This window comes from Phoca vitulina, unplaced genomic scaffold, assembly GCF_004348235.1.
Source record: "Phoca vitulina isolate PV1807 unplaced genomic scaffold, GSC_HSeal_1.0 scaffold65, whole genome shotgun sequence".
In the NCBI taxonomy this organism is placed as follows: Eukaryota; Metazoa; Chordata; class Mammalia; order Carnivora; family Phocidae; genus Phoca; species Phoca vitulina.
In genome coordinates this window covers 1717273-1745190 of record NW_022589768.1, presented here as the reverse complement: position 1 = coordinate 1745190, position 27918 = coordinate 1717273, and the positions used below count along the sequence as shown (strand labels likewise).

The 27918-nt window shown below is 48.5% G+C and overlaps 1 protein-coding gene across 7 annotated transcripts in view; it reads right to left on the bottom strand.

Moving 5' to 3' along the window:
- ARNT2 (aryl hydrocarbon receptor nuclear translocator 2) overlaps positions 1-27918 on the bottom strand; it is a 156962-nt gene that overhangs the window by 31140 nt on the left and 97904 nt on the right. For all 7 annotated transcript variants that reach the window (XM_032392058.1, XM_032392062.1, XM_032392061.1 and 4 more), the window contains 3 exons: positions 7345-7421; positions 6736-6870; positions 4446-4520 (listed from right to left, as the gene is read on the bottom strand). In XM_032392058.1, the coding sequence (XP_032247949.1) occupies positions 4446-4520; positions 6736-6870; positions 7345-7421 (287 nt within the window). The remainder of the gene's footprint in view (positions 1-4445; positions 4521-6735; positions 6871-7344; positions 7422-27918) is intronic.

Genomic DNA, 27918 nt, shown 5'->3' with positions numbered 1-27918 from the left:
ACGCACAGGTGCAGAAGGGGGCGTGCACGCACAGGTGCAGAAGGGGGCGTGCACGCACAGGTGCAGAAGGCACACTCGGCCAGCAGCTCTCGTGGCTGCAGCAGAAACAGGAGAGGCTAAGAATGGCCGCTGGGTGGGCCTAGGCTTGGGTGAGAATATACCCCCGGGACAAAACAAGACAGATGGGGCTGTCCTCTCCACAGGCCTGTGTACCCCAGATCCTGGGGCTGATCAGGACAGAGAAGGCTCTGGGCCCAGGGCAGCCGGCTGTCTTGACCATGAGCCCAGAGTATGATCAGAGATAAGAACACGGACCTGGCCCCAGGGTCAGGGAGGGCCCGGTCCCTCCTCCTTAACTCCCTCACTTGTAGTTCATTTCTGGCTGGACGTCTGTGGACAGCCTGGGACAGGGATGGGGAGGGACCTCTTGGTCACCTGGGTCCTATCCCCCCGCCCAGCCCCAAGCTTGGCATGGAGCAGGCACCTGGAGCACATTGTCTGAAGTTCCTTGACGGGTCTGTCGTCCCACTAGCTGGGCTGATGCAGCCTGGGCGCCCACCTTCTCTCTGCACCACCCCTGGGGAACCAGACGGAACGAAACCTGAGGCGGCTGGACTCCCTGGTGGGAGAGCCTGAGTGATAAAGAAGCCGGACCACGCCCAGGAGGACGTACCACTGGGTGAGGCAAGGCCCGGAGGCTCAGGGGCTGTGGCCTGTTGGCAGGTGTGCGGTCCCAGCAGGAAGCTTGCTCTTTCCCCACAGGGCCAGGGGTCAAGGCGACGTGCCCCTGAGGTCGGCATTCTGAGGGTCCCGTGGGAGGCTCTGTGGCAGCCCCGCACCCTCCCCAGGGCCCGGGGCCCGGCTAAGTGTGCGACACAGGTCACCTCGTGTGGGCCCCCCGACAACATTGTGTGCATCTGGAATCTGGGCCCCAAAGGAGTTAAATATGCCGCCGAGGCCTCCCGCTAAGCCGTGCCCGAGGCAGGACGGGGTCCTGGATCTCCTGACCCCACGGCCCACTGTCTCCATGAACTCCTTCGGCCGAGGAGGAAGAGAGGGCAGGCCGAGTCCCCGCCCAGAACCACACAATCAAGAGGCAGGGGCCACCAGGACGCCATGGGGTCCAGAGAGGGTTCCTGAGGGAGGCGGGGCTCGGAACTCCCTGGAAGGCGGGTAGGTGGGTACATCGTCGGCGAGTGAAGCTCCCTGGCAGGAGGCATGTGCTCTGTGTATGGGAACCTGGGCCGTGGTGGAGGCCAGAGGCACGGGTGGGGCAGGGCCGCACCAGGATCCCTCCATCCTGCCGAACTCAGGTGTCAGGAGACCACCCAGGCCGGCCTGCCCCTTGCTTCGTGAACACGGCTCCATGGCGGAAGGCTCGCAAGAGGAGAGCAGAGGGGGCAGTGGGACCCTGCCCCGGGCCTGGGTCTCGCTGGGTCCCACTCTTCCCTGGCTGCCGGGTAAACGGTAAGCCGGCGAGGGTCCAAGAGTGGAGCCAAGAGCAGACTCGGGTTTCCTGGCCCCTGCGCGGGCACAGGCCACCCCACCAAACCCAAATTCCTCAGGAACCTGATGGCACTCTAAGGGTCTCACGTCCGGGCCCCTCAGATGCTTTGGTTTAAATCCAGAGAGTTCCAAGGCTGACTCTGAGCTGACACAGCCCCCTCCGCGCTTCTGCAAAAATAAACCACTTCCCTTTATCAACATTCGTCCCCCAGTGGCTGGGGCCCAAAGAACACATGCGAGGGGCCAAGGCCGGCGCTCCAGGATGTCCCCGTGGCCGCATGGCCCCGGCCCGCTGAGTTCTGTGACCGTGGGGCCGCGGGCTCTCAGGAGCAGCTCTGGTTTCATCTCCCGCCTGCCGTGAGGTGGCCGCACCCAGGGCGAGAGGTCTGTGAGCTGGTGCCACTCAGGGTCTGGGCTTACATTCCTCCTGTTTCTGTCCAAAACCACCCAGCTTCCGACGGCGTCAGCAGGGTAAAGCCTCGGCGTGCTGTCCGACGGAGAGGCCTGTGTGAGTGGTGACAGGGGAATGTGCTGGAAGGGGGCACCTCCAGCCCTCACTCTGTTACTGCCCTGCTGGGGGACTCGGGGCAGGCGACCGGAACTCTCTGCGTCCCGGTGTCCACCGTGAAGAGTGGGGCGGACGACGGACGGTGTGGGCTGAGGATCACCTGAGGCCGTGTGGGACCAGGGGTCTGGCTGGTCACTAACCGTGTAGGGAGGCCCACTGCTGCTACAGCTTCATTTCTACAGATCCAGAAAAGGGAAGCTGACCCAGGCCAACATCTAGAATAATCTCCACGTATTTGGCAAAGATGAGGCATGAAAGATGCACTCTGGCCACGCTCAACCATGCTCAGTTCACGTCCTTCCAGAATGGAAGTCACCGTCCATTTAGAGCACTTTATTAAGAGCCGCTCACCCACGAGCAAGCTCCTCACTCGGTGGTCGGCATGATGGTGAAAAGGACAGACATGGCACCCGCCCACAGGGAGCTGACGTCGCAGTGGGGGAGAGGGGAACTCAGCGGACAAACAAAACAATTACAAACTGCAACAGTTGTGCAGGAAAAACAAGAGGCTGAGAAGGAGGGTGGGGGGCCTTCTTGACCGGCGTGGCTGTGGACAGCATCTCTGAGGTGACAGGAATTAAAACCTAATCAAGAAGATGTCGGTCCTGGGAAGAGTGACAGGACTGCATTCTAGTCCGGAGAGAACATGTGCAAAGGCCCTGAGGTGGGAAACAGCATGATGTGTTCAAGGCACCAGAAGACCCATGAGACCAGGTGCCGTGAACGAGTGCGGGTAAGACACGTGGGGTCATCCTGGGCTTGCAGCCGAGGTACGGAGCTTGGATCGGATTCCAGGGGCTCTGGGACACCGCTGGCACGTTCAGGCAAAGACGTGGCGAAGCCAAACTCACGTCTCCCGACTGGCGGGGCGTGGGCAAGAGTTAAGCAGGGAGCCTGGCAAGGACCCTGCCACACTGCTGGAAGTGAGAGCGGGTGGCCCGGCCGGGGTCGGCAGAAGGAGCAGAGGGAGAAGGGGCCGGCTGCACACGGCTTCAGGGGGTAGCGGACGTGAGGGCCGCACGTGGGCAGCGAGACCAGAGCAGGAGGGCCGACCGTAGCTCGGCTCCGGGCCTGTGCAAGGGGGGGGCACTGGGGGGCCAGAGACGGTCTATGCTGTGTCCCCCGGGTAAAGTCGCCGAGGGAGACGCTACAGGGAGAACGGGAGAGAAGGCAGGCAAGGACCGAGCCCGAGGGCGCAGGGCTTGGAGAGGCGGAGCGGGGGGCTCAGAGAGCTGCCCCGACGTGGGGCGGGAACGGAGCAGTGGGTGTCCAGGGAACTGGCCATCAAGGGGCTCATCTAAAACACTGTAAGCTCAAGGTCAAGGGCCTGTTCCGTCAGATGAACGAGAGACTATCATCCCCTCCTAGAACGGATCTCAAAGGCCCTCGTCCTGCAACACCGTCTGGTCCTCTCTTTCCTGGGGCTCCGGCGAGCTCCCGAGGCCTCGGAGGAGGAACCTGTCGTCTGCCAGGAGGGGACAGGCCCTCAGACCCCTGGTTCTCCCCGCACCTGTCGTCTGCCAGGAGGGTCTTAGGCCCTCCCCTCTCTCTCCCGTGACATGATGGTGACGATGCCCCCTGCCCAGGACAAGCGTGCGGTGTGCACACAGGTGTCCGCAGCCGAGCGCAACACAGAACAGGTGCTCAGCACCGGGCAGCTCACGGGGGTGACGGGGGTGATGCTCAGTGATGCAGCAGCGGGCGGCCTCCCTTCCAGGCTCCCCTTTGCTGTCCGCCCAGAGCGCCACCAGGCCCACACCGGTCCCCTCAGGCCGCCCCTCCGCACCCCACCCCTCACCTCCTCCACAGCCACGCTGTGCCCCTTGTTCCAAGGGTTTCCCACACTTGCTCTCCACATGTCCGCGCTACCAAAACTTTCAAAAACACTGCTCTGCTTGCGGTCCTCAGAGGAGCCCTCCCGTAAACGACGCGGGGAGAACTTCAAGTCCTCCGCGTGGCCTCAGCAGCCTCTACGTGGGCCCCCTCCTCCCTGCCCGGCGGTAAGTGTCACTCCAGCCCAAGGGGCTACGCGTAACTCCCTAATACGCCACGTTCTTCTGCATCTCCGGGTGCCGGCCATCAGTCTGGAATGTTCTGTCTTGGGGGCGGGTGCATCCCAGCCCAACGGTTCCCTCCCCCGTGAGACTTCCTGCCTCGTCCCCGCACCATTAACGTCTCCATCGCCTGCCCTTCGTCCAGACACAGGCGCGGCTTCCTGACGGGTCTGCCCTCCCCACGCGACTGGGAGCCCCTCGCCGCGGGGTCCCTGCCTGACGCCTTGGGTGGCCCTATGCAGCCTGCCTGGCGCACCCTGCCGGCCCGCTGCCCGGGCCCCGGTTCTACGTCAGCCGTCGGCGGGCGCTCGTGGTACCTGCTGAAAGCTCTCACGCAGGTGGCTCTGATCCTCGGAGTGGCAGAATTCCAAAATGTCCTTTCCTAGAAGATCCTGAAGAAAGAGACAAGCTGTGAGAACCCGCGATGCCGCCTCCCATTATGGATGCATCGCTGTCGGACAGCAGTGGTCCGGTACCCCTTCACCCCGCGTCCCTTAGCTCCCCATCCTCGGGGGCGAGCGGCCGCAGGACGTCCCCTGGGCCGATGACGGAGCCGGCTTCTGGACCCTGCCTGCGTTCCTCCGGGGCGCTCCTACCCATTCTCGTCCCCCGGGGCGCTGGGTCACTTCAGAGCGCAATTCTATTTTGCTTGCCGCTGAGAGGCACACTGTAATGAACGTACTTCAATAAACATAAAAAGAAAGCAAACAATAGCACGAGGACAGACGTGCCTGCCGATGAAAACTGGAATTGCTGAAATGCAGAAATGGAAGCTGTCTGGTGGCTGGATAGACGCTGGGACCGATCGGTAACCGTACCGACCTTCACCCCCCTATTTCTTACTCAGAACACCTAGCACGAGCCCTGGACAAAAACCAACCGGGATCAGAGACACCGTCGCAAGGAAGCGCCATACATGTGACAGGAACGGGGTCCCGCTGGATGTGGCTTAGGCAGCACAGGATCGAATTGAATTCATGGATCGGAACCCAAACCGGCAATGGAGCTGACGTGGACAGCAGGAGGGCGGTCTCGTCTGTGTGCCAAGAAGCATCTCGGTGCTCATGGAAGGTGCGGGTGGGTAAATGGATCTGGAAATACTCTGCCAGCCACGGTTATGGTGACTTTGGAAACTGATTAATTTTCCCCCTCCCTCCTTCCAAGAATCTCAAGTTTGCATGAATCTAGAGATGTAGAATTATACGAATGGTTCCAATATTTCAATTTGGACTGTTTCTAGGTCTTCTTCTTTTTTTAAGTTTATTTATTTAAATAGTCCCTACCCCAACATGGGGCTCGAACTCACCATCCCGAGATCAAGAGCCGTGTGCTCTTCTGAGCCGGCTGGGCACCCCTGGACTGTGTCCTAGTTCTAAAATAATACATGTACGTGAAATACCCACATCAACGTATCCCAGATTTTGTTCCTCAGAACAGAGATCTTTTCCTTCCTTCCTTTTTTTAAATGCTTTTTATTTTGGAAGAAATTTGAATCTATGGGAAAGTTGAAAGGATCATGTGATAAACACCTGAATATCCTTTACCTAGACTATCACATCTGCATTTTTCCTTCTTTCGTATGTATGTAAATATTAATAAATGAAAACTATGAAAGTATATATAAATGAAATCTCTTCGTATCTACACACACACATTGAAAAAGCTCTTGTTGAATCATCTGGAAGTAGCAGACAGTAGGACACCTGTCTCCGAAGTGTGTATCTCAAAAAAATGACATCCTCCAAAACCCAAACATTTCCATATTACACCTAAAAAAACACATTAACATTCCCTCGATTATCCTCCAAATGCCTTTTCCGGCTACCTGTCTTCAGCTCCAGGACCCAACGAAGGCTCTCACACTGCATACTGTGGTTTTTCTCTCTTTGGCTTATTATTATTTCTTTAAAGATTTTATTTATTTATTTGACTGAGAGAGAGAGAGAGCACAAGCAGGGGGAGCGGCAGAGGGAGAAGCAGTCCCACGTGGGACTCAATCCCAGGACCCCGGGATCATGACCTGAGCCGAAGGCAGATGCTTAACCAACAGAGCCACCCAGGCGCCCCTCTCTTTGGTTTATTTTAATCTAGATTAATTTCTCCTGCCTTTTAGTGTTTCTTACGATGCTCACTTTTTTAAAAAAGATCTGGAACAAAGACCTGAAAATATGCCCCTGTAGACACAGGTTTCAAATACATCTGAGAACAAGGGATTAGGCGAAATTAAGTGAACATCTTTTCTCAAGACGTTTCAGAGTCTATCGCATTAATAGTTTTTTTAAGTTTGCAAGAAGGAGGTGTCCTGTCTGGTGTTCATCTAAGTTAACTGATCCGAGAGCCCCGTTCTCACTGAGCGTTTAAGTGACTTGTGGGCAACCGGCAGACAGACAGGAGGGCTGGGGCCAAAACTGAAGAGTTACCGTTAAGCAGGGCAGCTGGACCCAATGTTTGCTTTGGAAGGACATGACTCTCCAGGCAGGAATCTGGATTTTTATGCCATGTCCCCTACACCATCATTCTGCTGGATCTCGAACAACTGAGAGACAGAAGTGCATTTTAAGGAAAGTTAAATCTCTAGCCCACTGCCATGAGCTCAGAACCACCTACCTGGGGCTGGTAGCCGATCACGCTGATGCATCTCGGGTCCACGAACGTGATGATCCCATCAGAGTTATGCCGGGATAAGAACTCCGTGGGCACAGACATCCCGCTCATGTCCATACACACGGGAGAGCTGGTCACCTGGAGAGGGGACATCCACACCGAGGTGGTTCTGCCCGCAGAGAGCCGCGCCCCGGCCCCACGAGCCCCGTCTGCACCCGCAGAGAGCCGTGCCCCGGCCCCACGAGCCCCGTCTGCACCCGCAGAGAGCCGCGCCCCGGCCTCACGAGTCCCGTCTGCACCCGCAGAGAGCCGCGCCCCGGCCTCAGGAGCCCCATCTGCACCTGCAGAGAGTCACACCCTGGCCCCACGAGCCCCGTCTGAACCCGCAGAGTCGCACCCCGGCCTCAGGAGCTCCATCTGAACCCGCAGAGAGTTGCACCCCGGCCCCACGAGCCCCGTCTGCACCCGCAGAGAGCTGCGCCCCGGCCTCAGGAGCCCCGTCTGCACCCGCAGAGCCGCGCCCCGGCCTCAGGAGCCCCGTCTGCACCCGCAGAGCCGCGCCCCGGCCTCAGGAGCCCCGTCTGCACCCGCAGAGTCGCACCCCGGCCTCACCTGCAGTCTTCCGATTGCCACGAGGCAGTACTTGCTGCCCTGTCCCACCTCAGCGTCCTCCTCGGGGATGGTCATTCCTGGAAAGAGAAAAGCCAGCGTCATCCACTAAGTGCCCAAGGTGGGTGGCAAAGGGGCAAGAGCGCCCTCGGTTTTATCTGTGCAATCCAAAATACAGATCCACGCGGACCACCCGGGGTCTGGAAGGCAGCCAGTGAGTTAACCGGTGCCCGCTCCTGTCCCGCTCCCCTCTCCCTGCCTGACGCCTTTGGTACCTTCCCGGGCCGTCGCATCTGCATCTGGGCACAGGGCACAGGAACTCACGGAAGAAGAAATGCCCATTATTCATTTTGCAAGGTTTGGCCAAAACATTAGGAAATCTTTATAGCTAAGAAGTGTAAGCGGGCATTTCCGGTTATGTAAATGTTTCCTGTACAAGGCTAGAAAGGAGACACGGGTGATGGGTACTGAGCACTGAAAACCAGCGCTCTACGGGGGCGCCTAGCGGGCTCAGTCGGTGAGGCCTGCGACACTTGATCTCGGGGTTGTGAGTTCGAGTCCCACATTGGGTGTAGAGATGACTTAAAAATAAAATCCTTAAAAAAAAAAAGAAAAGAAAACCAGTGCTCTGGGTGGGCAGGACTTGGTTAAACAATCCCCCGTGTTCTTTGGTCAGGAAAGAGTCTTCCGCTCCATGCAGCAGGGGCCTGGCACAGGGCTGCTCACGGGGCAAGGTTCTCAAGCAGCTGCAGTTGGTTCTGACAGCCGTGGGAAGCAAGCACCCTTCACCCTGCCTACCACGTCACAAAGGCTCCCAGGGACAGAACCGCGCAAGCACGGCGGGAGCCCATCGCTGCAGACCGTGGAGTGGCAGGAAACACGCCTGTGGTTCTAGGAGCCAGAGCACTGTCCCTCTGTCCACCCCTGCACTGTCCCATCCAGCCCCGTAGGTGACCAGTCCCCGGAGTTTCTGCTTTATCCTTGCTGTGTTCTTTTTTTTTGCACAAAGGAGCATATATCTGTATATTCTTGTACCTTCTCTCCTTTCTGCTACGAGGGGCTGTGTGCCACAGATACTCTCTGGGGCTTAGCTTACTTCACTTCACAGCGCGTCCCGGAACGCGCTCCCTAACTATTCGCAGAGTGTCGCGTCTACCAGGGCTCATTCAACCACCTTCCTATGAGCACTCGGGTGTTTCTCAGGTCGTGCCTGTGTATTCTCGTGACTGGAAGTGTACCTGCGGATCCGCCCAGAGATACACCTCTCCAATCCCACACCAGGTGGGCCTGCCGGGCTGCAAAGTAGGAAAATAGGTAGTTTTGTCAAGTGTTGCCAAATTTCCCTCCAGAAGGGGGGTACCGGTTTGCTTTCCCAACAACAGGGTCCGCGAGGCCTATTTCCCTGCTGTCTCGGTCAGGATAGACTGTCACAGTTTAATTTTTCCGGTATTGTCTAAATTGGCATTTCTCTCTTGTTACGGATTTGAACATTATTTCATGTGTGCGAGGACCATTTTTATATCCTGTCTTTTAATGAATTGTCTGTTCTGTCTCATCCCCATTTTCCTGTTGGGATTTTGGTCCTTTGCCCCTCAATTTTCAAGAGCTCGTCACATATTAAGGGATATTGAGTCCTTGTAGTGAATATGTTCTCCTAGTTGGTCTCCTGTCTTCTGACTTTGCTTCTGGTGATTGAACAACTTTATAATTTTTATGTAGTCGGATTTATCAATCTTCTCTTGTATTACGTTTGTTATTAAAATACCAGCAAGCTCTTTGAGGGAGTCCTAGAAAGCCATTTCCTACACCAAGGTTTCACCTGTGTTTTCCTCTGACACTTTCATGCTTTCGCTTTTTACATTTACATTCCCTAATCCACGTGAAGCTATTCTCGTGTCGGGCGTGAGATGCAGATCTAATTTATCTTTAACGGAATGGCTGTCCACGGCACGTCTGTTCACAGCGCAGTGACCGAGGTGTCCCCTTTTATCACATACTAAAGCCCCACATGTATTTGGAGATAATTCTGGACTTTCTCTTCTATTCTACTGGCCAGTTGTCTATTAAGCATTGATACTATGCAATTTTAATTATAGAGGCTTTATGGTAGGGTTCAGTATCTGTGGGGCTGTTACTCTCTTACAGTTTTTCAGTGTTTTCTTAGCTATTCTCAGATATATATATATATATATATATATATATATATTTTTTTTTTACATTAACTTCAGTATCATCTTATTTAACTCCATCAGATAGCTTGCTGGTTTTCTTATTTGGCTTGCATTAAATTTATAAATTAACGTCAGGAGAACTGACATCTTTATGATGCTGAATTGTCTTCCCCAAGAACAGGGGATGTTTTCCCATTTGTTTGAGGCCGCTCTTGTGCCTTTCAGGAGCGTTTAAAAATTTTCCTCACATATACTTGTATTTTGCATACTCATTAAAATTATTCCTAAGCCTTTAATCATTTTTGTTGCTATAGTCAATGGGGTTTCCTCTACCGTTATACTTTGTTTATTGTTTATGTATAGGAGGACTAGTGGGTTTTGTATGTTAATACTGTGGTGTGCTATTTCGCCAAATTATTCTACTATTTCAGTTAGTTTTATTAGTGGCCCGCTGGGCTTCTGCAGGGGTGCTAGCCTTAACTGAAAAGAAGTAGTTTCCTTCTTTTGTACACGTGTTTGCCTCTGACTTCTCTAATGGGATGGGCTAGTATCTCTTACAATGTTGAAGAGTGGCAGAGAGTGGGCATTCTTGCCTTGGTTCTCATCTTACTGGAAATGTCTCAAGGGTTTTTCCATTACAAATAAGTTACCTTTTCGAAAGAGAAATTATTACTGAATCACTGTTTGGCATTTTTGCAGATCGATTTAATGCCTTGTGTCATAGGAGACAGCTGGATTCTCACACCTGCTGTGCATATAGTCTATTACAATGGATCGTGTTACCTGTGGTACATGAAGAAAATGTGTCCTCACATAGACAGGAAGCTGGGGGAGGAAGAAGTTTCTCCAGATAATTGTGGATATTCTTCTTTGATGTTTTCCTAAGCCTTGACAAGGGATTGTTTCTTAAAGGTTAATTGCAATGTGAAATCCAAAACCGTATCAGTCAATTTTTCAATATTCTGTTACATTAAAATAGATTGGTCTAACACTTGGACTGGATCCTTTACTAACACAGGAGTTTGAACACGATGTATTGGTCACTAGGAAAATACTGGTTCATCAAATTATATGGATCTAAATGCCGACACATTACAATAAATATTTTTAAAATCACACTTGCTCATATCACCATGCATTTCATCAGAAACAGTTCTAAGTATTGGTCAAGACCATGGTGGTGGATACAAGTTTTCTAAAATTCAGATTTTCACTAGAAAGCTTTAATTTTATCACTGACAGCAAATACTGTCAATTATTTTCCTTGATGTGACAGGCTCATTTTAACTTTTTGTGAAAATATCTTTGCCAAACGCACAAGTTCAAATAACCATAGTTGGTTGGTCTGTCATCCTTTCAAGTAAGAAATGGTGTTTCATAAAAGAAGCAACTAGTTTAGCTCACAACTCAATCAACTGTGCATGTGCTTTTCCTTGACACAACCAGAAGTCACTTTACGCACACTTCCCATTTCGGGGTTCATTCAAATTAGTACTTTTTACAGCTTCATCAAGGGCATACTTAAGTGAAACCAGCATTTTGAAGTTCTGAAATTATTTTTTGCTGCAAGTGTGTGGTGATAAAGAATCCAATGACCACGAGGGCAGTTTGGTGCCATAGTCCTGACGCATGCTGAGGCTCCAGCAGGTTTTCCCCACCGATGCTTAGGCACCAGCAGTAAGTGGAAAGGGTGCATAACATCTTAGTGCCGGGATGAAAGCAGGTTAAGTGCTGCGTACCCCTGAGACCATCTCGGGGCGCCAGGGTCCACAGACCAGCCTTAGGAGCCACCACCGCCCATGCTGTCATGCCTGAGTTTGGTCCTCCCAGCCTTGTCTATTGATCCTTTCCCTGCTGCCTCTACTTCTCACTACACATCAACAAGACCCAAGATTGCCCCCCAACTAGATTTGCCTCTGCAGTTCCAGATCCTGACTCCACGTGCCTCCTAACAAGATCTGCCTCTGTCTCAGGCCCTTCAAACTCAACACTGCCCAAATCTTCCTGCCAAAACCTGTTCCTCTGTCTCCTCTCCTGCAGAGAACACAGCTGGTGACCTGCCTGATGTGCATCCTCTCCCTCTTCCATGATGACGGAACCCTGATTTGTTGGGAGTGACGTTGTGTCCACCCAGTTAGAGGGACACAGCTCTGCCTGTGGGGTGTGAGCAGAAGTCCTCGAGTGAGGCTCTCAGGAAAGCTCCTCCTTCTGTGGAACGCAGACATGCTACTGAAGCCCCCATTGCCAAGGGCACACAGGAAGCCAAGGTCGCACGATAAGGAGCATGAAGCAGGAACTTCTCTAGTGACGGGATGGTCACCACATCCCCATATGATCATCCATCTCTTTTAACATTTCATCTACAGGTCCTAGGCCTGCCTTTGCACTTGCCCTTTAGACAAATAAAGGGCACATTATTTTCCTGAGTCTATTTCTTTCGTGGCCTGACATCCTGTGTCAATTTAACTGGTCTTCCTTCGAAAATGGTCTAAGTCTCCCTTTCTCCGTGTCACTTTTCTGAATATGCTTCAGACTGTCTGCATCCCCTGGAGGCTATTTCCCACAGTGCACCAGGTATGACCTCTGCCACGACCCCATTTCATCTATACTGGACACAACAGAAGGTGGCTTCCTGGAACTGAAGGCCGTGCATTTGGGAAGTAAGGTGTGGGTCGTGCTGACAGCTCTCCATAAGAAGGGTGCCCTTGGCTAAGCATTTAAAAAATAATCACAATGGCAGTTATGCTTCCAGCCAATTTACCTTCCTGCCCGAAACAACCAGAGACAAAGAGGTATAAGAAATAGTGGTTTTCAAGACCGTGTGTATGAGGCGATGAACAGCAGCATTCTCTGAGATGGGAAACAAATAAGCCCTACGATTGCCCCAACTTCCTGCCTTCAGAGTTTCCAAGCCAGCAACTGAAATGTCACAATGTCTACCACCAGATAAAAAATTACCAGGCATGTAATGAAGCAGGAGAATATAACCCATAATAAGAAACAAAATCAACCAGGCAGAACTATGCAGAAGTGACACGGATCTTGGAATTAGCCAACACATTGAAACTGGTTTTATAACGGTATTCCATAGTTCCAACGGCTAAGTAGAGCCAAGGTAGATATATAAAAGACCCAAATCAAATTCCTAGAGGTGGAGACGACACTGCGTGAGATGAAAAGTGCACGGGATGCATGGATGGCATATGCAACGTGGCAGAATAAAGATTAGTGCGCTTGCAAACATAGCAATGGAAATGATGCCAAGTGAAAAACAGTAAGAATTTTTAAGTGAAATGCTCATTGGTGCATGAGCTATGGAAACCTCAAGTGCCCTGGTGTGTGTGCAACTGGGGTCTCCAAAGAGAAGAGAGAGAAGGCAGACAGAAAGATATTTGAAACACTAATAGCTGGAAACTTTTCAACTTTGATACAAACTATGAATCTACGGACACAAGAAGCCTAACGAACCCCAAGCACAGGAACCGTGGCAATTACACCAGAGCACAGCATAAACTGTTCAAAAGCAGTGATAAAATCTTCAAAGCAACCAGAGGGGGAAAAGACACGATGACATATAGGGAAACAATGATGCACATGACAGCTGATTTGTCAGAAATAATGCAAGTGAGAAGATGTATTTTAAAATATCGAGAGACCAAAAAAAACCCTCTACTTAGAAATCTAGACCAAGTGAAATATCTTTCAAGATCCAACTATAGGCTGCTTAGAAGAAATACATTTTAAATATAAAGCTCTATGTTCAGGCTTGTTTGATCTTATGATGGTTTTTAAATCCTCTTGGGGGCAAGATCCCTATTCTTGGGTTTCACTCAGTGGAAAGTTCTAGTACCGTATGTGCCACTGATAGTACCTCACCCAGAAGCAAAGGTCACGGAGTCGGGGGGGACCTCCATCTTAGCCGGTGTTAAATCCAATCCATGTGACACCTCGACATCCAGCCCGGGAGAGGCTGCTCCATGCCATGGGGTCAGGGCTGGTAGAGCATCTACTGTCAAGGATCGAAGTTCCAAAAATGACTTCAGAAGGAAGTTAGAGTGTTAGAAGATTTAATCCAAGGATTCATGTCCTCATTCACTGACTGTTCGGGCATGCCTTGATGAAGAGAATCATTTAAGAGAGGGCAGCAGGAAGACAGTGACTGTAGGGGATTGTCCCATGCGCCCGTTAACCCCTGCTCTCCCCCACCCCCGTCTTCTTCCACTGGTTTCGGCTGTCAGTGTAAAGGCTCTAGGGGCCACTTGTCGCATGCCATCCTTCAGGTTTCATGGACTCATCAGTCCAAATCCTAGTTTTTCCTGCGAACTGGCCAAGGGAGTATGTTGGTTTAGGTTTGTCCCAAATCAGAGCCTGAAACCAGGACCTCGGGGTGGATGGTTTCCCTCAGGGTGGAGGGAAGCCAGGGAGAGAGCGTGAGGAAGTGAGGGGACTGAGACGGAGGGGAAGAAAAGCCAAGATGAGGGTTACAGCCTCCACACTCTGGGCTCTGCTCACAACTGGGCCAAACGTGATCCCTTTCAGGGAAGTCCTTGGTGCAGAAAGTAGAAAGGTGCCACATCTTGATGGGGGAATGCTGTCAGCCAGAGGGGAGTCTGAGCTCCCGTGGAACGGTCTGCTGCAGCCGGGGCTGAGACCAGGGCTGGGTGCCCGAGGTGTCTGTTGGAGTGACCTAACCCTCTGACCCTTGGAAGTGGGCATAAAAATCCCACCTCGTGGGCATGTTGTGAGGGCTGAAGGAGATGATGGGCATGAAGCACCCAGCCCAGGGCCTGGGTATCCGCCTCCTCCCCACTTCTCTGCCCTCATTCCCCAGTTGCTGGTAATAGTGAGTTTGTGGGCAAAGAAGGCAGTGGGCACCAATGTGTGTCTGCCATACTTAGGGATCAAGATGCAACGCCACAGGCCAGAGTGGGGAACAGAGGGGACTGTGTGAAGAACTCTCTGATGTAGCTGGCATGAAGGATGGTAGGTTCTCCTCAGTCCAACTGTTCAGAGGGATTCTGCAAGCTAAGGCTCTCATTGGCTAATATACAACCCCATCTACTAGAGATGTCACAATTTGTTTGTGAATTCATTCTTCATCTAACAAGTGTTGATGGGTAACTTTTGCAGATTAAAAAAAACAGCCACTATTTCTTTTATGTACCTTCCATCAAGGGTTGAAGTTAGATTCCCTCATGACTACTTTCATCAATAAAATACAGGGGAAGTGACACTGTGTGACATCTAGACAGGTGGCCCCACACACTGTGGAGCGGAGAGAAGCTGTCCTTACTACACCCTAAGTCTCTAACCCACAGAGCCTGTGAGAATAAAATGCTAGCTCTTTTTTTAAAGATTTATTTATTTGAGAGAGAGAGAGAGAGTGAGTAGGGATGGGGGGGCAAGGGCAGAGGGAGAGGGAGAAGCAGACTCCCCACCTAGCCTGAAGCCTGACGTAGGGCTCGATCCCAGGACCCCGAGATCATGACCTGAGCCAAAGGCAGACGCTTAACCAACTGAGCCCCCCAGGTGCCCCTAAAATGCTGTTGGTTTTATGCCAATCAATGAAATGAAATGAGTCCCAATCAGAAGGGGGCGTCAGCCTAGAAGCACAGAGGAGGGGGCCCCAAGACACCAGTCAGGGATGCATACAAACAGGCTTACTATAGCTTACAGAAGAGGCTTGGTGTCAACCAAATAAAGTACCAAGTAAAGTAATGTTAAAATAATTCCTTGGCTTTGCAGAAATGAAGTGGAAAAGTTGCAACTTGCTATATCTGTAGTTTTGGCCTTAATGTGGGCAAGTCATTTTGTGAATGAGATCCGAGTGTGCATGTGTGAAATTTCCAGAAAATCTTCAGTAAACCCAAACTTCCTTAAAGGACTGGGTTCTTTAGGTCTGAAGGTTCTCTCAGGGCATTGGGCTCAGCTTCCCCAGGGAAGGGATGGTGATGAGGCCAGAGGGCCACATGATTGTCCAGGTGGCCTTGACACAGCCCCCTTGGGCCGCCGCCTGGATCTAAGAGCAGGTGAACCTGTGGGAGGCAGCTGAGGTTGAGTGCAGGGAGGCAGGCGGGGAGGCAGGGGCGGGTGTGGGCATCGGCAGGAGGAAAGACTGGGGATCACACTCCATTCTGAGGCAGTACTGAGCAATCTTCAGGTTATCATCCGGATATTTGATTTCCAAGTGTTCCTTGTACAATATTCTCAAGTAATACATGATCCCTAAACATGGTTTTGACTTAGTTCCCAGCAATAAAAAGACAGATATTCCAAGTAAAAAGGAGCAAAGGATCTGAACGTTACTCCAAAGAAGATACACAGATGACTAATAAGCACATGGAAAGATGCTCAACATCATGAATCATTGGGAAATGCCAATCAAAACCACAGTGAGATACCACCTCACACCTATTACGATGACTCCAATAGAGAAAAATGCAAGAACAAGTGTTGGTAAAGACGTGGAGAAATTGAAGCCCTGTACACCACTGGCAGGAATGTAAAATGGTGCCAGGGCTCTGGAAAACAGTCTGGCCACTCTGTCACGAGGTTAACCACCAGGGCACCGTATGACCCAGCCGTTCCACTCCAAGCTGTACGTCCAAGAGAAATAAAACACCCGCCCACACAAAACCTGTGCATGAACGCTCACGGCAGCACTATTCCCAATAGCCCCCCAAAGCGGAAACAACCCTAATGTCTATTAACTGATCAGCGGATTAAAAAAATGGGGGCAACTCCATACATTGGAATAGTCTCCAGCCACAAACAGCAAGTGCTGACTCGCGCTACAGTGTGGATGAACCTCGACAGCATCGGGCTGAGGGAAAGAAGGCAGACACAAAAGATCACACACCCCATGAGTCTAGAGGAAACATCCAGACTAGTCACGTCTGTAGATAAAGAAAGCGGGTGCCAAGGCCTCGGGGGGAATGGCACTAGCTGTCCTTGTGTATGGAGTTTCTTACTGTGGTGACAGAAATACCCTAAAATTAATTATGGTGACAGTTGCAAAACTAACTGAATGCACCAAAATCCAAATAACTATACACTCTAAATGGGTGACGTAGGCACGTAAAGAACCCAGTCCTTTAAGGAAGTTCGGATTTACTGAAGATTTGATGATATGTGCATTATATCTCAACAAAGCTGGTATAAAAAAAATAATTAAAAAAAGGGGCGCCTGGGTGGCTCAGTCATTAAGTGTCTGCCTTAGGGCAGCGCCTGGGTGGCTCAGTCGTTGAGCGTCTGCCTTTGGCTCAGGTCATGGTCCCAGGGTCCTGGGATCAAGCCCTGCCTCGGGCTCCCTGCTCCATGGGAAGCCTGCTTCTCCCTCTCCCACTCCCCCTGCTTGTGTTCCCTCTCTCACTGTGTCTCTCTCTGTCAAATAAATAAATAAAATCTTTAAAAAAATGATTAAAAAAAAAAGAGGTGGCATTGAAGTGAGTAAGGAGCCATTCAAAAGTCCCACCAAAAAAAAAATATATCAAAGGTGACATTTTGGTAAACATTTGTCCAGTTTTTCTGGAGCAAGTGTAGAAACTAGAAAAATTAAAGATAAATGTTCAAATTAACATTAATTATGTTAATACTCTTTATGCTCTTTGCGGTGTGTGTATGTGTCTAATAAGATGTCTTTTTTTTTCCCCCTTATATTGTTTTGTAACCTGATTTGGAAACTTTAGAACTTACTGGGAAAATCTGTCAATGTGTTAGAACATGTTTTTCATGTTTCCTTCATATGGATGCACCGTGATTCATCCGACCCCATTTCTATGGTTCTTCACTGTGTGGTGCCCCCAACTTGTTGCTCACCTAAGTAATGCAACCATACACACCCTTCTAGAAAAGTCTCCGAGCATAAAGAGGACTTCTTTAGTATAAAATTCTTAGAAGTGAAATTGCTGGCTTAAAGAACATAAATGGTACTTTACTATTGGTTATATTTGCCTTTCTTTTATTTCATTTGATATAGATTTATTTTCCATTTGTTCTTTTATGGACAGCCTGGGCAGGCTTTTGCTGTACAAAAGATCTGTTTGCGGTTTTTTTCCTTCACAGATTTTGAAACTCTCCTTATATAGTAAGAATATATGGGCCCCATGCAAGTTTCTTTTTAAGTGTGTTTTCTATAAAGTATTTTCTCTATCTGTTTTTACATAGAATATTATTAAAGTACAGACAATCAAAGCTGTTAGATTTTACTCTGATTTTACTTTCTGCCTTTGGGGTTCATTCTCTGAAATGACCTCTACCCTACAGTTATGGGAAATATTCACCCATATTTTCATAGAGTACTTTTAAAGTTTCATATTTATCTTTAATAATGAAATTTATTTTTGATATGTTTGACTTCATGTTTTTCTAAACGATTAGTCAGTTGTCCTCAAACTATGTACTGACTCATTTTTTCCTTTTCCCACTGACTGAAAATGCTCCTTCATCAAACAGCACATTTCTAAAGAGACCTGGGTCTCTTTTAGGTCTTTTTGCTCAATAATTTGATTTTTAAGTTCAATTTATCACATTTTAATTATTCAGGCTTTAACATACATATTTTCATGTCTGGTATGGCAATTACTCCTCAGTAGTTTTACCAGGATTTTGTTGGCTATTTTTATATTTATTGGCCCATATGAATTTCAGAATTAACTTTCACTTAAAAGAAATCTCATTGGGACAATTATCGAAATTGTATCAAATCTATCCACAGGTTTGGAATGAACTAAAATGCTAAACCTTTGTATCAAAGACCATGCGTGATGCTCCAGTTAGCTGGGTCAGTCGTGTCCCTCAGTATTATTTTGTAGTTTAAGTACTCCTATATATTTCATGTTAATATTTTTAACATGTATGTTGCAACACTGCTATCTTTATAAACGGGTATTTTTCATGTTGTGTTTTTCTAACTGAGAGTGATTTTTTCTTTTTTTCTCTTTTTTTAGAATTACCTAAATGGCTCTATACTCAATCTCCTGAAAGATTTTCCATAGATTGGACTTGGTTTTTCAGAGAGCATCACAACACCTGCAAATGTTAATGTTAATTTCATCTTCCTTTTCTTTCTTTTCTTCCTTTCAGTAGTAATTATGCCTCCTTCTCTCTTCTTTACTGCCATGGGTAGAAGTTGCACAGCGATGCTGAGTGAGGGTGACAGCGAGCACTCCCCCTACCCTCCTCCCCTCAGTGAAGATCTGAACCCGTCCAACAGTTTCCCGTTCTGTTAAGGTGTTGATGATCGGCTCCAACATTCATTCTATGTTAAGGAAACCCAGTTCTATTATTAGTTTATAAAGAAAGTTATTTTTAAAATTTACTAACTGAAATGAATTTTGGTCATATAGGTTTTTCTCCTTTGGTTAATTAATTACATTAACAGATTTTCTAATGTTAAACCACTCAGTCTTGCAATCATTGTGTATAACTATTCATTTGATTTGCTAACACTTGTACTTAGTATCTTTTATTTACAAATGAAATTGGGTTCATAGTTTTGGGTTGTTGTTGTTTTTTTTAATATACCCTTAATAACAGTTTTTTTACCAAAGTTGTGTAACTTGAAAAAACAAAGCAGTACACTTTCCATCTCTTTCTCTACTCTGGAAGTATTTAAATATTTTGCCCATAAAACCTCCAGGCCTGCTACCATTTAGAGAGCAATTTTTTGTCAGTTTTTACAATTTTTTGCCTACCTTTGATTTTTTTTTCTCCTTTCTTTATTCAAATTTGGTTACATATTTTCCCAGAAATTAGCTTTCTTCCTAAAGATTTTAACATGCATTAATCTAAATCACCCACACTGTTGGTTTATAAGTTTTTACATATTCTCTGATAAATTTCTTCATTCTTAACATGCATTTATTTTGATTCTTTTTTTAAAATTAGAATTAGACTTGTCAGAGGTTTTCTCCTTTACAAATCTTCACGAAGAACTATTCATCAATAGGGCAATACTGCTCTTTTCAAATTTAATTTTTTTCATTTTTATTTCTTCATTAACTCCATCTTCTTAGTTTGCTCATGGTATTTTGTTCTTCTTTTCCTTGTTCATAGGTCAAATAAGTTCTATTTTCATAAACTAAATTCCCAATTCATAAGTTAAATTCCTAGTTTTTCCACATTTAATAATGAAAGGATTTCCAGACACAGATTTCTTTCAAATACTGTTTTGGCCACATGCCCTAAGTCTTGAGATGGAGTGGGGCTGTGGTTGCTAATTACAAAATAGTTTGTAATTAGGGATTCATTTTGATTTCCATCCTTCACCAAAAGTTACTCAGGATAGGTTTCTTTATACCAATAGTTGGTTTGCCCTTTTATAAGGACACCAGTTGTACTGGATTAGGAACCCACCATATTTCAGTATGACCTCATTTTCACTTAGCTAATTACATCTGCAAGGACTCTATATCCGAATAGGTAAATTCTGAAATACTGGGGCTTAGGACTTCAACATATGAATTTTGGGAGAACACAATTCAACCTGTAACACCTTCCATGAATATTGTGTGCATGCTCTTGCCCTTTCTAGTGGCTTAACCATGACAGACGCAGCACATGAACTGAGAGAATGCCCTCCTGTACCCATGACAAGCATCACTAATTGAGCATGGGGTTTTTCCCCCACTCATTAGAGACGCAGACCCAAAACAGTCCGTCAGAGTGGGCCATGAAATAAAACCGATTTGCCATTTCTGTTTTCTTACTTTGTGTTTTCTTATAAAGTTGCATAAATTCTTTCAAAGTAATAATTAAATAAAAATTTTAAATAATGATATTGGTAAATCTAGGTACCTCCTGGATAGGTACCGCAGGGTGCGTGACCGGTAGACGCAAAAAAAGACTTAGGTACCAAACACTCACCAGCTCCCTACTATGCTCTAAGCCCTGTGCTCTGTGGTTTAAATACCACAGAAATGCATACGATGTGGTCCTTGCCCTCCAGGTGCACTGCAGAAGCAGGGAAAATAGATGCAAACAAGCTATAATACTAGGTACAACATGACGCCAATCAAGTGGCTGGGAAGTTGGCAGAATCCTGGTGAAGGCTTTATGGACAAGGATTGGCGAGAACTGGGCGTGTCTATCTTGTGGGACTGGCAGACACTGGGGACAGATGGCTCGGGATGGCACCGGGAAAGGAGACGCAGTGTGGTGCCATGGTGAGTCTAGCATGGTTACACATGACACCCAGGCTCTGAGCACCCAAGCCATCAGGGTGTCTCTCCTGTAAGGCAAAAGCTTATAAAAGCACCTCATCCATCTGGAAAGGACCCATTATCATCTCAGCAACCAGAATGAGGTTCCTGTGCTTCCCTCACAGATGTCCCAAGGCCATTCACTACAGCCTGGGCACTCTGTTCTCAAAAAAGGGCCCAACCCACAGCCTGTTTTATTCCCTTTTATGCAGGATACTGGCAAGTTGGGGTGTGTGGTTGTCTAGACCACGAACGATGAGAAACAGCAATTTGTGATCGATGGGGACAGGATAAAAACAGGCAAATGCAAAGAAAAAAGTGTCAGCCACCAGCCGGTGGATTTGAAGAGAGCGCATCCTATGGAGCACAAAGAGAAACAAACTGAAACAAACCACCAACGAAACAACACCATAGGGGAGACAGCAGTGGGCTGGAAAGCCCTGAGACATCTCTGAATTGTCCTTTTAATCCCTGGCCAGCCCTGGAACTCTGTCACAAGAGCTCTGAATCAGCAGGGAAAGATGCGAACATGTTCTGTGTCCCTCATTCATTCCACGCAACGAAAAACAATGCAAACAAAATCAGAAGCTACATGGCAGGCTAGAAGAAAATATTTGCAACATATAATAAGCTGAGGGTTAATATGCATAATGTTACAAAGACCTCCTCTAAGTAAATGAGAAAAACATCACCCGACAGGAAAATGGGCATACATCATGAACAAGCAACTTGCGGGGAAACAGAGAGAGTCAACACACCCAGGAAAGATGTTCAATCTTGCTAATGAAGAAAACCCAATTTGAAGTATGTCCTTCCCCCCGACACTATCAGACTGGCAAAACTTACAAAACAATGGAATCATTCTCGGTAGGAATGTGGGAAAACAGACACACTCCCATCCTGCCTTATAGGGTAAATATGGTAGTATCACGAAAAGGGACTTACGTCATTGCTATACCAATGCTGAGATGACCCTGCAGAAACACCAGCACTCGTGGGTCAAGAATCTGTACAAGGACATTCATGCAGTATCCTCTGCTGGAGCCCCAAACTAAAAACAACATCAGCGCTCCCATTTGAGGAATGGCTGATGAAATATTGTGCAGCCACTTTATTATTTTTTTATTAACATATAATGTATTATTTGTTTCAGGGGTACAGGTCTGTGATTCGTCAGTCTTACACAATTCACAGCGCTCACCATAACACATAGCCTCCCCATTGTCCATCACCCAGCCACCCCATCCCTCCCACCCCCCTCCACTCCAGCAACCCTCAGTTTGTTTCCTGAGATGAAGAGTCTCTTATGGTTTGTCTCCCTCGCTGGTTTCATCTTCTTTCATTTTTCCCTCCCTTCCCCTATGATCCTCTGTCTTGTTTCTCAAATTCCTCATATCAGTGAGATCATATGACACTTGTCTTTCTCTGATTGACTTACTTCGCTTAGCATAATACCCTCTAGTTCCATCCACATGGTTGCAAATGGCAAGATTTCATTTTTTGACGGCTGCATAATAATCCACTGTATATATATACCACATCTTCTTTATCCATTCATCTGCTGATGGACATCTAGGCTCTTTCCACAGTTTGGGTATTGTGGACATTGCTGCTATAAACATTGGGGTGCAGGTGCCCCTTAGATCACTACATTTGTATCTTTGGGGTAAATACCCAGTAGTGCAATTGCTGGGTTGTAGGGTGGCTCTATTTTCAACTTTTTGAGGAATCTCCATACTGTTTTCCAGAGTGGCTGCACCACCTTGCATTCCCACCAACAGTGTAAGAGGATTCCCCTTTCTCTGCATCCTCGCCAACATCTGTCATTTCCTGACTTGTTAATTTAGCCATTCTGACTGGTGTGAGGTGGTATCTCATTGAGGTTTTGATTTGGATTTCCCTGATGCCGAGCGATATTGAACACTTTTTCGTGTGTCTGTTGGCCATTTGGATGTCTTCTTTGCAGAAATGTCTGTTCATGTCTTCTGCCCATTTCTTGATTGGATTATTTGTTCTTTGGGTGTTGAGTTTGGTAAATTCTTTATAGATTTTGGACACTAGCCCTTTATCTGATATGTCATTTGCAAATATCTTCTCCCATTGTGTCGGTTGTCTTTTGGTTTTGTTGACTGTTTCCTTTGCTGTGCAAAAGCTTTTTATCTTGATGAAGTCCCAATAGTTCATTTTTGCCCTTGCTTCCCTTGCCTTTGGCGATGTTTCTAGGAAGAAGTTGCTGTGGCTGAGGTCGAAGAGGTTGCTGCCTGTGTTTTCCTCAAGGATTTTGATGGATTCCTGTCTCACATTTAGGTCTTTCAACCATTTTGAGTCTATTTTTGTGTGTGGTATAAGGAAATGGTCCAGTTTCCTTCTTCTGCATGTGGCTATCCAATTTTCCCAACACCATTTGTTGAAGAGACTGTCTTTTTTCCATTGGACATTCTTTCCTGCTTTGTGGAAGATGAGTTGACCATATAGTTGAGGGTCCATTTCTGGGCTCTCTATTCTGTTCCATTGATCTATGTGTCTGTTTTTGTGCCAGTACCATACTGTCTTGATGATGACAGCTTTGTAGTAGAGCTGGAAGTCCGGAATTGTGATGCCACCAGCTTGGCTTTTCTTTTTCAACATTCCTCTGGCTATTCGGGGTCTTTTCTGGTTCCATACAAATTTTAGGATTATTTGTTCCATTTCTTTGAAAAAAGTGGATGGTATTTTGATGGGGATTGCATTGAATGTGTAGATTGCTCTAGGTAGCATTGACATCTTCACAATATTTGTTCTTCCAATCCATGAGCATGGAACGCTTTCCCATTTCTTTGTGTCTTCCTCAATTTTTTTCATGAGGATTTTATAGTTTTCTGAGTACAGATCCTTTGCCTCTTTGGTTAGATTTATTCCTAGGTATCTTATGGTTTTGGGTCCAATTGTAAATGGGATCAAATCCTTAATTTCTCTTTCTTCTGTCTTGTTGTTGGTGTATAGGAATGCCACTGATTTCTGTGCATTGATTTTATATCCTGCCACTTTACTGAATTCTTGTATGAGTTCTAGCAGTTTTGGGGTGGAGTCTTTGGGTTTTCCACATAAAGTATCATATCATCTGCAAACAGTGAGAGTTTGACTTCTCCTTTGCCGATTTGGATGCCTTTGATTTCTTTTTGTTGTCTGATTGCTGTGGCTAGGACTCCTAATACTATGTTGAATAGCAGTGGTGATAGTGGACATCCCTGCCGCATTCCTGACCTTAGGGGGAAAGCTCTCAGTTTTTCCCCATTGAGAATGATATTCGCTGTGGGTTTTTCATAGATGGCTTTTATGATATTGAGATATGTACCCTCTATCCCTATACTCTGAAGAGTTTTGATCAAGAAAGGATGCTGTACTTTGTCAAATGCTTTTTCTGTGCAGCCACTTTAAAGAAGGAAGTAGCACTGTATGTACTAACTTGGAAACGTATTTACAATGTCCATGAGAAGTTAAAAAAACAGGCTATGTAATAAAATATACAAAACGAGCTCCAACCATTATATATATATATATATACAAATACCTAGAATCAGAAGCACTGGGGGGTGTTATCAGTTGGTTCTTGGGGGTGGGACCCGAGTAGGAAGGGAGACTTATTTTAGTTCATAACCTTTTAAAAATTTAAAAAACTGGGTTTGTGGGTGATTTTTACTATGTTTTTTGAAGATTTTTATAGGCCTTTTAAATTTCTTTAATGAAGATGGGCTGGTTTTGTCATAGTTATTTAAAAAAATAAAGACACCAGGATAAAAAAGGCCAGCAGATGATATCTGGTACTTAAACGGGGGGCGGGGGGGGGGGGTGCTGCACATACTTGGGAAGTTTTCTGAGGTGGTACCTCGTTCTCCAGCAGTGCCAGGACTGTGAGCATGGGGTACTTAAATCCAGACATTAGAACTCTACCCCTTGACCTTCGCATCAAGAGGACATGCACCCGATGATGCTAGAAGTTAATTCTAAAGCACCTGGTAAAATTGCAACACTGCTTTCCAAATTAACTGCTCCTCAATCTCGAAAATTTACATGCATCTTCTTTTGCCTAAAAGGAAAGTCATAAATGAATATCTTCTGTTTACACTTAGACACAGAAGACAGAGCTTTGTTTCCAATAAATCGTAATCTATAAACAAAGGGCTGGCCAGCAAGGGGCCGCATGACTGAAGCCAGTCCGAGGTGCAGGGGGGCCATCAGCAGCCCCTCTCTAGGCCTCGGCCTCACTGTCCATAAAGGGAGGAGGGGGCCATGCGCCCCACCGGGGGCCCAGCCCACTGTGAGACTGAGGCCCTGTCACCTTCCCTGCTGGGGGAGGGCTTTCAATGGAAAGCAGTGGGCTGTTTTCCAAGGGAAGCCAAAGAACACTGAACCTCTAGCCCTCCCTACCTTAGCAGCGGGACTTCACGGTGATTTTCGGCTTTCAGTTACACAGAGCTCACAGGTCCAATGACAAACCCCACTAGACGCCTTCTAGAATCTAACACCTCACCCCAGTGCAGACGGCGGGGCCGCCCACCAGTCCCCATGCCCGCGGGGGGCTGTGGTGCTGCCCCCTCCCCGACAGTCCTGGGTGCGCTGGGCGCTGGCTGGCACCACCGTCCCTCCGCGCCTGCTCTCACAGCTCACCGCTCCCCACCACCTGCCCCTCCGGCCGCCCGCGCCCTCACCCCCTGGTGTCTCCCCACTTTCCGCTCCCTATTCTGCCCCCATGAACTCCAGGCCCCACTTGCCCCTGCTCACCTTTCCCTAACCGGCTCCCAAACGAGCCCCTTCTACTCAGCCCTTGGAAGCTGTGTTCTTCGCAACCCAAGCCCGTGGCCATCTGCCTCTTGCAGGCTCTATGACCTGGCTGCGTCCAGGGCACCTTCGTCACGGGGACCACTGCCCCTGTAGGGCTGCTCCTTCTTCCCACGGACGCCAGTCCCCCTCCCCAGGGCTGCCTCCATGCGCCCGTCCTGTTGCTGTGCTCTGCAGTGCTCTCCCAGCATCCCCCCACCCCTCCCGCCCCACCTCCCCTGCCACGGTCCACCCCATTGCCACTTCCACATCCCACCAAAGCACAGCCTTGACCCGATTTCAGGCCCCCTTTCACAAAACCTCAGAAGGCTCCCTGCTGGTCACCAATTTCAGGTCCATTCGTTCCATCTGCGAAAGCACATCTCAAAATCTGTTTGGGGAGCAGCTCATCCAAGGAAGAATCCTCACGAATGATCTGAAGGGCAAATACTTTTGATAGAATATAATAATGTTCTGCTCCAGGTTGGCTGAGCTCTCCTTCTGGTCTCTCCTTACAGCGTGCTGGCCCCATGGGGGCCTTTGTAGAAAGTGGCACAAAAGAAAGCCTGTGTAACCTTCGGAGAGCGTGTCTCAGGGCACAGCAGCTGAGCTCTGTGGGTTACTCCCCTGCCCCCCGATACGGGGAGGCACACACTGTCTTCATATTTGAAATGGGGGTGACAGGGTTTTGTCTGGATGTCAGGAAGGCAGGCTGCTGTGGAGGCCTCCCAGTGAGTGCCCCAAGGGGCCAAACTGGTTCCAGGAAAGAATGCTCTAAAGGAAAAGTGGTCCCCGTGTGACACCAACATAAGACCAGTCTTGGGTGTGTTTGTTTGTTTGTTTGTTTAAAGTAGGCTCCACGCCCATCGTGGGGCTTGAACTCATGACCCCGAGATCAGGAGTCGCGTGGCCTACCCACAGAGCCAGCTAGGCGCCCCAGAAGACAAGTCCTTGGGAACAGAGTGGCTTGACGGTGATGAAGGGCCCTAGCGCCGGAGGGACAGGAGTCCTGACTGGGGGATCCTGGCTCTCCTGCGTACTGACCACTGACCACAGAGCCTCTAGCCCCCCTGCGGTGCAGGAAACGGGACTCCTAACAGCCATGATCTGTGAAAGGAGAGCGGTGGGCCCTGGATGAGAACATACCTACTTAGCCCCGAGCACAGTGCCCAGCATGTGGAACTCAGTACAACCAGATCTTGCTTTCCCTGTGACGCGGAAGGTGCCATCCTCAGAACTCATCAAAAAGGTGGCCTCTTGTTGTGGCTGAGCTCTGTTTGGCTGCAGGCTTCCTCTGGGGCCGAGGGCAGGGGAAAGATGTGGGGTTCACAGAGACGCAGAGCCTGGCCGGGCTTTCGGTTCTCCCTCTGCATGCAGGAGGGGCCGGCCCGAGGCGACACTCGAGGTTCTCCGTGGCTCTGACACTCTGGGCCCAAAGGCCAGGTTGAAGTTCGGCCATGCCGTCCATCACGTTTGACACACTTCGTGAGCTCTTCCTCAGTGGCCGGGTTGCCCTGGAGATTCAGTGGTGCATGAGACCCGGCTCCTCTCCAGGAGCTCACTGGCTGGCGGGGGCACGGTGAGCCAGATCACCATGATGCCATGTGGTTAGTATTAGAACAGGGAGATGAGCACTGGGCTGCGAGGAGGCCGTACGGCGTCGGCAGGATGCCAGGGCCGGGAGGAAACGGTGTCAGGAGGGAACAGTTCCTGGCAGGAGCCACAACATTTATCAAAGTGGGTTTTAATAGGAACGGGATAATTCCAGCCATTTTAACAGATTCTAGTCATTCCCTAATCGGCGCCACAAACTCACTTTGCCCCACGTTCAATCACCTTTCCTTTGGAAACATGCTTCGCTAACGCCAGGTCTAAATAAATCCTGAGTAATGCAAACACCACACAAGCGAAATGTAACTGGAAACCGCTGTTTGGGATGAAACCCTGGCATCGGCCCGAAATGTGTGTTCATTTCTTACCCGGGCTTGCGCGAACCCTGTGCAGACACTCATGGAAAGTTGGCCTGTTTTTCAGTAACGCTGGGTGGAGTCTGTCCTGGGACTTACATCTCCACATGAATTAAGACATATTTGTGCCTTCTGCCAAATGCAGGGGAGAAAACAACCACCTTCCACAAGCACTTCGGGCCACTTGTTCATAGCATGCTTCTAAGATATTCTCTGAGAAATATTAGTAAGTTTTAGGCAAAAAAAAAAAAAAGTTCCTCTGACCAAATACTTTTAGGAAGCATAGTTTCAAGAAAGATAAAGAGGTTTCATCACTTAGACCTACTCAGAGCATTCCGTGTGCTTCTCTAGGAGGGGAGAACAGAACCTGGAGTTTCCCACACTGTTGGCTACAGGATCTCTGCTTCATGGTGCATCTCTGGGGAAGCGCAGTCTCCGAAG